The sequence below is a fragment of the Gracilinanus agilis genome, chromosome 1 (assembly GCF_016433145.1).
Source record: "Gracilinanus agilis isolate LMUSP501 chromosome 1, AgileGrace, whole genome shotgun sequence".
Lineage (NCBI taxonomy): Eukaryota > Metazoa > Chordata > Mammalia > Didelphimorphia > Didelphidae > Gracilinanus > Gracilinanus agilis.
Window position 1 is genome coordinate 785,670,037 of NC_058130.1, and position 12,029 is coordinate 785,682,065.

Genomic DNA, 12,029 nt, shown 5'->3' on the forward strand with positions numbered 1-12,029 from the left:
CAGGAGTACAATCCAAGTTCTCCCTGGTGTGGATAAGGTCAGAGAGTCGTGCCATGTTCAAGAAATTCAACTAAATGACAACTAAGAGTATCTTTCCCAGCAAACTCAGTCTTATCCTGGTCAAGCTTTGATTATCCTACAAGTAGGCTCAGCAACTCTCAAGTTGATACCTTTGGGGAGTTTTATGAAGTGAATATCTCTGACCTACCAGCCTGACATCATCAATAAATTTAACTTCTTACCCCTGAGTCAGTCCCTTGACTTAATTTTAATCATTACAGGAGGCAGGTAGGCACACCAGGTGGAATATTTGGTCCAAGTCTTCTAGTCATGAACTAAAGGGACTGATAACTGCAGCAGGAGGTGATACTCATAAAAAAAAAAGAAAATCAATGAATGCAACAAATCAATGAGAATCATCGCTTATATGTTCTATTTAAGTTTGCAAAGCACTACGGATATAATACTCATTGATTCTCATAATGACTCTGGAATATTGATGTTGTTATGATGCCCCTTAGATAGAAGAGGAGCCTGAGGTAGATAGGGGGTTAGTGACTTGAGTAAGGTCACACAATATTTCCGTGTCTGCAGGAGCATTTAAATTCAGGTTTTCTATATTTTAGTTCAAGAATTGTATCCTCTGCACTCTCAGGGTGCCACCATGTTCTGACTTCTGGGACATATGGGGAGGAAGGGAGAGAAAGGGAAAGGAGAAGAGAGCAGAGGAGAGGGGAGGAGGGGAGAATCTGCTCTCCCACCACTTTGACACCATCCTTTCATATGGGACCCCTCGTCTCTCTCTCCAAATCAATCTCTATCTCTTGCTCTCTTCTTCCCAATTTCTAATCTCTTTCTGAGCATTCTTTATATCTTACTAGCCCTGAGGCAGTCCTTCATTGCCCTCTATTGGAGGCTGGGAAAACTTCCTTGGCCAGCTGAGGCTTGAGCAAGAATGAGACCCATAAATGACCCCATCCAAAATGGGAAGTTCCTGGTGTTGAGGAGGACTTCCCCTGAGAGGGTCAGGGACTTAGTACCTGCAGCCAATAGCTAATGAGGACTGACCAATATGCTCTGAGCTATCTTAACTCTACTAAGTGTGAAAATGTTTTCCAGATAATGGGGTGGGACCCAAGGGACCATGAATCCCTCCAGGTGACTTCTGACCAGGAAAGCCAGTGCAGGACATGGGTGTGAGGACCTTCATCCCACCTCCCACATTCCCAGAAGAGTCTTTATTTTCTCTCTGGATTCTGGGGGTTTCCCTGAGTCTTGGACTTGTCTTTTTCTATTTGTAATAGCTTAGGCTCCAATTCTGCGCTGTCTCCCTTCTGTAACATTTCTAATGAGCCAATGAACAAAATTTGTTTCTATAAAATAATATTTATTGAATAATATAGAAAATACAGTGGTTCCAAATATTTCCCCTTAATATGTAGGTACAGATTCTATTCTCTACAGTCTCATCCTTTGGGGAGAATGGGCTCCAACTAGAACCACTTTGGACTTTATGTCCATCCCCCTTAGTTTCCTTCCAAATCAGGTCTGGCCCAGGCTCAGTCCTCTCCCCAAAGATTACTGGCCTGGTTCCCTGAGGTCCTTTCTTGCTTCTACTGTGGCTTTCAATCTAGGCTGGCCTCTGTTGCTTGGTCCCTCAGGAGCTCATCACTCCTACCTGTTGAACCTCATCAGCAGTAACTCTCTCCCATGGCCTTCATGTAACACAAGATATAACAACCTCAAAGGATAGAACAGATCTCATTCGCAGGCCATTTCCTGGCCTAACATGGGGAAGTCTCTGTTCTCCCTCCATCCTGGGGCTCCCAGAACCTCCCTCCTCACCCACATCCAGGGAGGAAGAACAAGAGTCCCAGACTCTCTTTGGCTGAGGATGCCTGGGGATTGGCTCCCCGACTCTGGCTCCTCAGCCAATCACAAAGGTTCTCTACTTCCCCATCTGTCAGGGGAGGAAACCAGTGACAGAACATGGGCAAAGGCTTGATCTGGTAGCAGGAAGGATCCATTTCCCTCCCTCTGGTCCTCATGGGAGGAGGGTCCCCAAGTTGGGGGTGGTGGGGATGTGGGATGGTTTCACCTAAACCCAATGAGCCTGTACTCCCTCCTTTTCTGCACTAACTCTGTAGGAGGGGCTTCAGGTCTAGGCAATGATCAGCTGATTTGATGCATTTAAAGTCAGTGTAGGAGGAATAAGACCCCAAATGGGTGGGAGGAAGGCCAAGAAACTTGAGACTGATGGCCCCAGACTCAGCTGAGAGCCTGACCAAAGTCCTCTGATGAATGCCCAGTGAGAGGCTGCCCAAGCATCTGCCAGGGAAGCAGTGTAAGCCTTTGTGAGTGCGAGATACCAGGAGATGGTGGCCCCTCCAGGATGTCCTCTGGGAGGCAAGGAGGTCCAGGCTGTCATCCTGCTGTTCCCAAGTCCAAACACAGTGCCTGAGACATAGCAGAGGACCAAATAGATACTTCATTGGTCCACTGATAGGCTTAAATTCAGAGACTCTGTGAACTCTGAAAGACTGTATGGGGAGTTAGCCAAGAAGGCTCCCAGCTGGGCCTGTGGAGCTCCATAAGAACGTGAGACAGGACAGACTGACCTGGCCCAAAGAGTAGAGTTTCCTGTAGGTCCTGGAGCACCACCAAGCTGAGATGGAGGAGCAGGCAGGGGCTGGGCTCTGGAAAGACTCTATGGCCCTGGGGAAAGAGAACCTTTTTTGAATGAGAGACCATAATTTCCAGCCCTGGAATCTGGGCCTGGATCACTGCCTGCTAGCAGAGTGTTGTGAGCCCATGAGCCCAGGCCAGGGAAGGGGCTGAGGACAGGAGCTGCTCTGGTTGCCTCAGGCTGTGGCTCAAGGGAGGCTCCACCTTTGGGTGAGATGAACAGAAGAGGCAGCAGGGACCTTCCTCTGCCTGGGGGGCTCCTGAGGTCTGCCTCCTTGTGGGCTGGATGGGGGTCCTAAAGGCAGCAGGGGACACTGTGGGGCTGATCCTTGGCAGGCAGTGAGGGCCTAGGATTTTTTTATGATGATCTTGTTTGTTATTTCTTGTGACAAATAGTATTTCATTACGATCACATCCCACAGCTTGTTTAACCATTCTCCCACTGATGGATATCCTTTGTGTTTCTAGTTCTTTCTTACCACAGAAAAAGCTGCTATAAATATTTTTGTACAAGTAGGTCCTTTCCCCTTATTTTTCATCTTTTTGGGATATAGACCTAGAAGTGGTATTGGTGCATCAAAGGGTATGCAGAGTTTAATTGGCTTTTGGGTATAGTTCCTGATTGATCCTTAAAATGGTTATTAATTCACAGTTTCTCCATTTTTCCACATCTCTTCCAATATTTGCCATTTTCCTTTTCTTGTAATATTAATGGATGTGATACATATGAGGCTTCCACAAACATGCACCAAGGGTGCCCTCTCCTGGGATAAACCAATCTTTTGTCCTGTGGCTAGATGTGGAGGACTAGTGGGCAGCAAGCAGGCGTCTTGTTCTACTTGTCAGGTCCCTGAGGCTTGATTACAAGGATAGGGTGGATCTGAGGCTTGTGGCTGGCAGATGGCACTGTGGGAATGTTGTTGGGCTGATAGTGAGGGCATGAGGAGGTTGGTGATGTCAGCAGGGATCAGACAGCTGGCTGTGCCTGCATCTGCTCTGACTCATATCATCACTCATGTTTGACATCTTAGTTGGGCTGAACCAAGATACTCTGACACTCCAAATCCCCTCCCAGAGACACAGCCTGTGTTTCTGTGTGTGTCTCTCTGCATCTCACTGGCTATTATAAGTGTCGAGACCAGGTGAAGATGGTGGAGTAGATGGAGCATTCAAACAAAGTCCCTCAACATTTAAAATGATGTCTCAAATTCTTCCTTGGTGTGGTCAAAAATGTTTGTGGTGATACATTGTTTTAGACCTCAACAACATAGGAGGTCAGGGGGAGAGGTCTGGGACCCTGGGGTGCAGCATGGACTTACTATCTGACTAATCTATCACAAAATGCCATTCCTACATTCCCACCATCTACAGTGCATGCACCCCATTTCTCTTATGATATTGCAGCCACCATGATTCCGATTCCAATCTCTTTACAATCAGAGCATTACAATCAGCTGCTGGTTGGCTCCTACCTCAGATTTCTTCTCATTCCAGTCCATCCCTAACTCTTACATCCAAAACATTAAAACCCAGATCAGACCATATCACCATCTTGCCTCCTCTATTCAGTCAGCTTCAGTGGCTCCAAATTACCTCCAGATTGAAATGTCCAATCCTCTGCTTAACTTTCAGTGTCTCTCATTGTCTAGTTTTCTGGCACTGACCCTCCATCCCCCACCTATCCCACCACTGGTGACATAGCTGTCTCTCAACTCTGTCCATTCTTTCTGGCTATCTTCCATACTCAAAATTCCATCTCTACTCATCTCCAGCATCCTGCTTCTCTGATTTCATTCAAACCTTATTGAAAATCCAATCATCCTTCTGCAAAAAGTCCTTCTCAGAGCTCCTTAATTTTAATGCCTGCTTCTGAGATAATCTCTAATGTACCTGTCCTGTTTGTATTGACTTGTTTGAATGTTGTCCTGCTCTTAGACTCTGAGCTCAATGAATTCTTCCTTCCTTCCTTCCTTCTTTCCTTCCTTCCTTCCTTCCTTCCTTCCTTCCTTCCTTCCTTCCTTCCTTTTTGCTTCCTTCCTTCCTTTTCTGAATAAATGCTACAGATTGGTTCTGAGGCAGAAGAGCAGTATGAGCTTGACAATGGGAATAAGGAGACTTTGCCGAGGGACACAGAGCTAGAAAGTGTCCGAGGTTAGATCTGATACTCCTGTCTCTATGCTTGGCTCTCCATCCACTGAGTCATCCTAGTTGCTCCTGATTGTTGACTTTCTTGGTTTGTTGGGATCCCAGATGTAGAGCTGGAAGAGACTCTGGGAATCAGGAAGTCCACCCCCCTCAGTTTTCTGAGTAGAAAACTGAGGCCCAAAGATTTTAAGTGGTTTTCTGCTGTGGGGCCCCTTGGAGAATCTAGTTCATTGAAAGTAGTTTCCTTTTAATTAATTTCCTTGATTGATCAGTCCAGTAGGGAAGGGAATTTTGTTTGTTTTATCACAGCCTTTCAAACACAGCCCAAACTTCCTTTGATTTTACTACAAATCCTTCCCCTCCCATTATCCTCTGGCCCAGCTAGATCTCCTTCTGAGTGGACAGTCCATTGTCCATTATCCTGATTTTGTACCCCTTGTGCCCCATACCAGGTAATGCCCTTCCTGCCTCTTCTTTCTTCTGGAATCCCTAGTTTTCTCCACATTCTCAGCTCAAATGCCACATGATACATGAAAGCTTTCTTCATTTCCTGAGCTCATGGATCCTCCTATTCCAAGGCACCAATGCCCTTCTAGTTTTCTTTGTTTTCTCCATATTTATGTTGTACTTGTAATCTTGCCTCCATATATTATGGCCTTATGAAGGAGAGAGAGTTCTTCCACATTCCTGGATCTAACACAGTTGTCATTAAGTCCTTTTCTTTCATGTCTGACTCTTTGTGACCCATTTAAGGTGGACACTTTTTGATTGAGAAGGGCCTTTTCTCAGGAGGAACTTAGAAGATGGAGGTTCTAGGGGACACAAATGGGAATCACTGTGTTACAAGTCCTGAGAACCAGAGATTGGAAAAGGAAGAATCATGTTAACCTGATAATTAGCTCCTTGGTAAAGAACAAAGAATGACCTGGGACCCAATAGATGGCTGTTACAGAAGACTTGATCCAGCAATAAAATGAAGAGCTAACACTAATCTGTGTAAGTGGCATCTATTGTGATTATTGTTACTGCCATGAGGTTAAGCCCATTCTGTTCCTGTCTTCCCTCAGGGCACTCCCAGGCTGAGTCCCCACACATATGACTCCAAAATGCTAATGGCACTGGGTATGCCTACACCCCTCTGTCTATGTGGTGCCAGACCCCTCCAGGACATTGACTTTCAATAGGCAGTCAGACAACTCCAATCGCTCACAGCAGCTCACACCAGGGCTTCCTGTCCTGCCTTAGTCAGTAATATCAGGCTTAATGATGTTCATACCAGAAAGCAAAGAATTATATCTTCTGAGAAATGATCCAGGTTCAGCTCCTTGGAAGCCTTTTACCCAGGAAAGGCTAAGCAAGACTGCTACTGTCTGTCTTCTTCTCAGCATTGACTTTGGAGGCATCAATAGGCTTTGGCTCTGAGTCCTGTCCATCACTTACATCCATTTCCCTGTAGCCCTCACTTGCCATCTCCATTTCTTTAAATTTGTTTTTCCCCTCTGTCAAATCCTCATCATTCTGAATGTTGGATCCAAGTAAGACAGAGAAGAGAGGAGGATTGTTAACAGAGTCACAGATAGAAAGCCCTTTGAAGGATCTGAGGGTCCTCTGGGGTCTCCATAAGGATCTTGGGATCTTGGTGTACCAAGAAGAATCTCAACTCCTTTATGCTATTGTAGATTTAACAGGTAAAATGAAAAGCTGACCTGTGAACTCAAAGGTCCTGGGGCAATGTCTCAGGTAAACACTGTGGTGCTTTCCTAGAGTGCCCACTAGAACTACAGGCCCACCCAGAGCTCAGTTTGTGCTTCTGCAGTCCAGGGTTTGATCTCAGGATGTGGATGGATGACCTCTTGGGGAAGAAGGAGATGGACTGCTACTGCAGCAGGAACCCACCTTGGAATTGACAATAATTCTAATAAGAAAAATCCATTTTTAATCCTTTTAATTTTACAAAACAATGAGTAATATGATGTCATGCATTTCTAATAACAACTTCATGAGGCAGGTGCTATTATTAGGCTTATTTTTCAGATAGGGAAATTGAGTCAAATAGAGATTAAGTGATATATTCAGCATCAAAAATCTTTCAGTGTCTGTAGTAGCATTTGAATACAGGTATTCTAGAGAACATACCCAACACTATCCACTGAGGCTGCAGAATGCCACCATGGTCTGACTTGTGGGGATGGCCAAGCATCTGCTCTCCCACCACTTTGGCACCATCCCTTCATATAAGTCCTCTTCTTTCTTCCCAAGTAGGTCTCTGTCTCTTGCTCTCTTCTTCTCATTCTCTATTCTCTCTCTGAGCATCAATTGCACCTCACCAGCCCTGAGACAGCCCTTCATTGTCTTCTGGAATTTAAGAGGACTCCCCTGAAAGTGTCAGATACTTGGAACCTACAGCCAATTAGAACTTTATGCCACCTCCCGCACTCTCTGAATGGTCTTTTTTTTTTTTTTTTTTTTTTTTTTTTTGCTCTTGGTTTTAGGGGTTTCTCTGAGTGTTGCACTCCTGTAATCTCTACTTGTAACGGCTCAGGGTTCCATTCTGTTCTGTCTCCCCTTAGTAACATTTCTAATGAATGAATGAACACAATTCATTTATATAAAATGATATTAATTGAGATAATATAGAAAATTGAAACATTACAAAAATTTTCTCTCAATTTATAGGAACTCAGTCTCCCTTCTACAACTCAATGTGTTGGAGAGAATGTCCTTCAACTAGAAACACTTTGTACCTCATATCCGTCCCCCATTAGATTCTTTACAAATCACTTCAGCCCCAGCCTCAGTCCTCTCCCCAAGGATCACTGGCCTGACTCTCTGGGCTCCTTTCTTGTTGCCAGTCTGGCTTTCAATCTGGCCTGGCCTCTGCTGCTTGGTCCCTCTGGAGCTCATCATTCCTACCTTTTGAATCTCACTAGCAGTAACTCTCCCTGATGGCCTTCATGTAACACAAGATATAACAAAAGAGAGAATGGATCTGCTCCTTCTGAGGCCATTTCCTGGCCTCACACAGGGAAGCCTGTGTCTTCCCTCCATCCTGGAGCTCCCAGCACCTCCCTCCTCACCCACATCCAGAGAGGAAGGACAAGAGCCCCACACTCTCTTTGGCTGAGGATGCCTGGGGATTCGCTCCCAGGCTCTGGCTCCTCAGCTAGTCACAAAGTTTCTCTACTTCCCCATCTGTCAGGGGAAGGAACCAGTGACAGAACATGGCTCCAAGCTCCATATGGGAGCAGGAAGGAACCATTTCCCTCCCTTTGGTCCAAGGTGGGACAGGTGGGGATGGGGGATGGCTTCACCAGGGCATAATGAGCATGTTCTCCCTCCCCTCCTGCATTTACCCTGTAGGAGGAGCTTTGGGTCTAGGCAATTGTCAACTGATAAGGTATATTTAGAGTCTGTTGGAGGAAGGAGACCCCAAATGGGAAGGAAGAAGGACAAGAAACCTGAGACTGATGGCCCCAGACTCAGCTGAGAGGCTGCCCAAAGCCTCCTGATGAATGCCCAGTGAGGGGCTGCCCAAGCATCTGGCAGAGAAGCACAGTAAGCCCTTGTGAGCCCGAGGTACCAAGAGATGGTGGCCCCTCCAGGATAGCCCTGGGGAGGCAGGGAGTTTCGTGCTATTTCTAAGGCCATGCACAGTGCCTGGGACATAGCAGAGGATCAAATAGATGCTTCATTGGTTCATTGATTGGCTGAGCTTCAGAGACCCTGTGACCTCTGAGAGGGCATGTGGGGAGGGAGCCAAGAAGGCCTGGAAGTTCAGCCTACCTTGGCCTGGAGAGCTCCATGAGGATGGGAAACAGGATGGACTGCCCTGAATCAAAGAGCAGAATTTCCTCTAGGCACAGGAGCATCATGAGGCCGGGATGGAAGACCAGCAGGGATTTGACTCTGGGAAGGCTCTATGCCATGGGGAAGGAGAACCTTTGCCCAGTGAGAGTCCACAATTTCTAGCCCAGAAACCTGGGCCTGGATCACTGCGTCTTAGCAGAGTGTGGTGAGTGCAAGAGCCCAGGCCAGGGAAGGGGCTAAGGACAGGAGCTGCTCTGGGTGCCTCAGGATGTGGCTCAAGGAAGGCTCCAGCTTTGGGTGGCATAAACAGAAGAGCCAGCAGGGACCTTCCTCTGCCTGGGGGCCCCTGAGGTCTGCCTCATTCTGGGCTGGATGGGAGTCCTGTAGCCACCATGGGATGCTGTGGGACAAGTCCTGGGAAGGCAGTGGGGGTCTGGGGACCCTGGTTGTGTCAGTGGATGAGCCCAGCTGGCTGTTCCTGTGGCTCTTCTGAGGCCTGTGATCACTGCTGGGAGACATCTCTGCTGAGCTGGGCAGTTACCCCAAAGACTCCTCCTCCATGAAGGGCTGCCCACTCTGGGACCTGGGACCCTGAGAGAGGATGCAGGTGTGGTCTAGAGGAGGCTGGACCAGGCCCAGATTTGCATCCATCCCCACCTGCCCTGCAGCCAGGAGAGGATAAGAGGGAGCTGAGAGAGGCCAGGCTCAGCTGTGAGCTCTTTGGGGAGCTGAGCTCTTGGGGTCCTTCCTCTCACCATGGCTTGGCCTATTGTTTGCCTCCTGCTGCTCACCTTCTGCTCAGGTCAGGACTGCTCCCAGAACTCCCCTTGCCTCCTCCTCCATCCCTGTTCATGCCTCTCAGGAGGATCTCAAAGCACCTTCTAGTTTTCTCCTTGTTCAGGGTCACTAATGAGTTTCTCTGTTTGCAGGCTCCCTCTCCCAGTCCATGGTGACTCAGCCTCCCTCTGTGTCTGCATCCCCGGGGAGCACAGCCAGACTCTCCTGCACCTTGAGTGGTGCTAGCAGTGGTTATTATGCTTCTTGGTACCAGCAGAGCCCAGGAAAGCCCCCTCGGTACCTCATGAGGATCAGCAGCAGTGGAGGTACAAACAAGGCCGATGGGCTCTCTGAGCGCTTCTCTGGCTCTGGCTCTGGGGCCAATAGAGTCCTGTCCATCAGCAACGTCCAGCCTGAGGATGAAGCTGATTATTACTGTCAGTCATATTATAGCAGTGGTGGTTATGCTAATACACAGTGATGCATTCAGTGAGGAAGTCAGACAAAATCCTCCCCTGCCAGCCCAGCTGCAGCTTCCCGCCTGGCCTGAGGCTTACCCACATCTTCAACTGCCAGGAGCCTGTCAGTGCCTCACATTATATCTCTATCTCTGTCTCTCTTTATCTCTCTTTCAGCCCAGGCACTTCCATGATGTATTTGAGGTCACAGTTCCAGAAAGTGACAGAAATGAACCTCAAGGCGCCATGAAAAGTGAGCAGAGAGGACTCCAGTGGCTGAGAGGCCCTGCATGCACAGCCCTGGGGACGAGCACCCTCAGCTCCGCCCAGCCTTGTCCTGGGTCCCCTGAGCTCAGACTGAGACCTAAACATTTGGACACTCTCCCCGAGTCTTCCCCATCAGACCAGACCTCAGCCAGGCTCTACTGACCAGACAGAGGCTATCAGCCGCCTCCCACTCCCAAACACTAGCCAGGCTGACATGACATTCATGGCTCTTCTTTAAGTGTACTCAGTGCTACTAACAATGACTCTGCTCTTCACCAGACCCACAGCTGCCTCAGTCCTCCTACAATACAGTCCCATCAGTGATCAGTGCCCCTTATTGAGACCCACAGAAGCACCACAGAGAGACAAGCTGCTGGCTTAAAATGGTCCTAATGATCCCCCTATTCCTGGGATTTTCTGAGGCACCAACATCATCTTAACCAACATCCTTTCTCATAACCAGATGGACACTGAGTCCCAGAACCCTGGGAACAGGAATGGGTGCAGCCCCATGGAAGAAGCCATCATCTTGACATCTAGGTTCTAGATTGACTTCCCCACCTAAGGTACCATCTGGTTCACAGTTATGCAGCGGCCATTGGTTTCCTGCTGCCAGTCCCAGCTGTGACAGGTGGAGAGAAGGACAGGCTCTCCTGTATCTCCTTGATCTACATCAGGTCAGAGGAGGCACAGCTAGTTCTAGAACATGATGTGAGGATGGTATATTTAGGTATTTTTTAAAAACTTACCAATTATATATAATATATTTCCTCATAAGTTTTCCAAAATTTTATGATTCAACTCATGTCCCTTCCTCCCTTCCCTTCTCTCTCCCAGAGATGGCAAACAATTTGATCTGGGTTATACATGTATTATCATGGAAAACATATTTCTGTATTGTTCATTTTTATGAGAGAATAATCATAGAAAATCATCACCCCAAAACATGAACCCAAACTAGTGAAAAATGATGTCCTTTCATCTGCATTCTGATTCTGAGAGTTCTTTCTGTTTGGGTGGATCACATTCTTGGTCATAAATCCCCCAGGATTGTCCTGAATTGTTGTATTGCAGACAGAAGGTAAGTCTATCACAGTTGATCATCCCACAATATTGCTGTTACTGTGTTTTCCTGGTTCTGCTCATTTCACTCTGAATTAGTCCATTGAGGTCTTCCCAGATCTTTCTGAAATCACCCTGTTCATCACTCAATAGTATTGCGCCATCATCATATACCACAACGTGTTCAACCATTCCCCAACTGATGGACATCCCTTCACTTTCCAATTCTTTACTACTACAAAAAGAGCAGTTATAAATAACTTTGTACATGTGGCCCATTACTTCTTTAAAAATAACAACCTCTTTGGGACAGACTGAGTAGGGTTATTACTGGATTAAAAGGTATGAAATTCTTTATATCCCTTTGGGCATAATTCCATATTGCTCTTCAGATTGATGGAAGCAGTTCACAACTCCACCAACAATACATTTGTCCCAAATATGCCACACTACCACCAATTGTTATCATTTCCTTTACTGTCATATTGGCCAATCTGATAGGTATGAGTGACACCTCAGAGTTGTTTTAATTTAATTTGAACTTCTCTAATCAAGAGGGATTCAGAATTTTTTTTCATTTGATTATTGATGACTTTTGTTTCTTTATCTGAAAAGTGCTTATTCATATCCCAAACATTTGTCAACTCTGAATGGCTTGGATTTGTATAAATTTACTTAGTTCTTCATGCATTTGAGAAATGAGACCTTTATCAGAGAAATTTGCAATAAAAATTTCCCCCCAGTTTGTTGTTTCCCTTCCAATCTTGGTTAAAATGGATTTGTACAAAATGTTTTCAATTTAATAAAGTCAAAATTATTTATTTTATA

At 46.5% G+C, this 12,029-nt stretch overlaps 1 gene segment (V, D, J or C); it reads left to right on the forward strand.

Annotated features, from left to right (window-relative positions):
* The first annotated feature begins 9,393 nt into the window (after nt 1-9,393).
* Nucleotides 9,394-9,895, forward strand: LOC123230456. The segment is given in 2 exon segments: nt 9,394-9,439; nt 9,567-9,895. Coding segments are annotated over 2 exon segments (375 nt in total).
* The last annotated feature ends 2,134 nt before the right edge of the window (nt 9,896-12,029 follow it).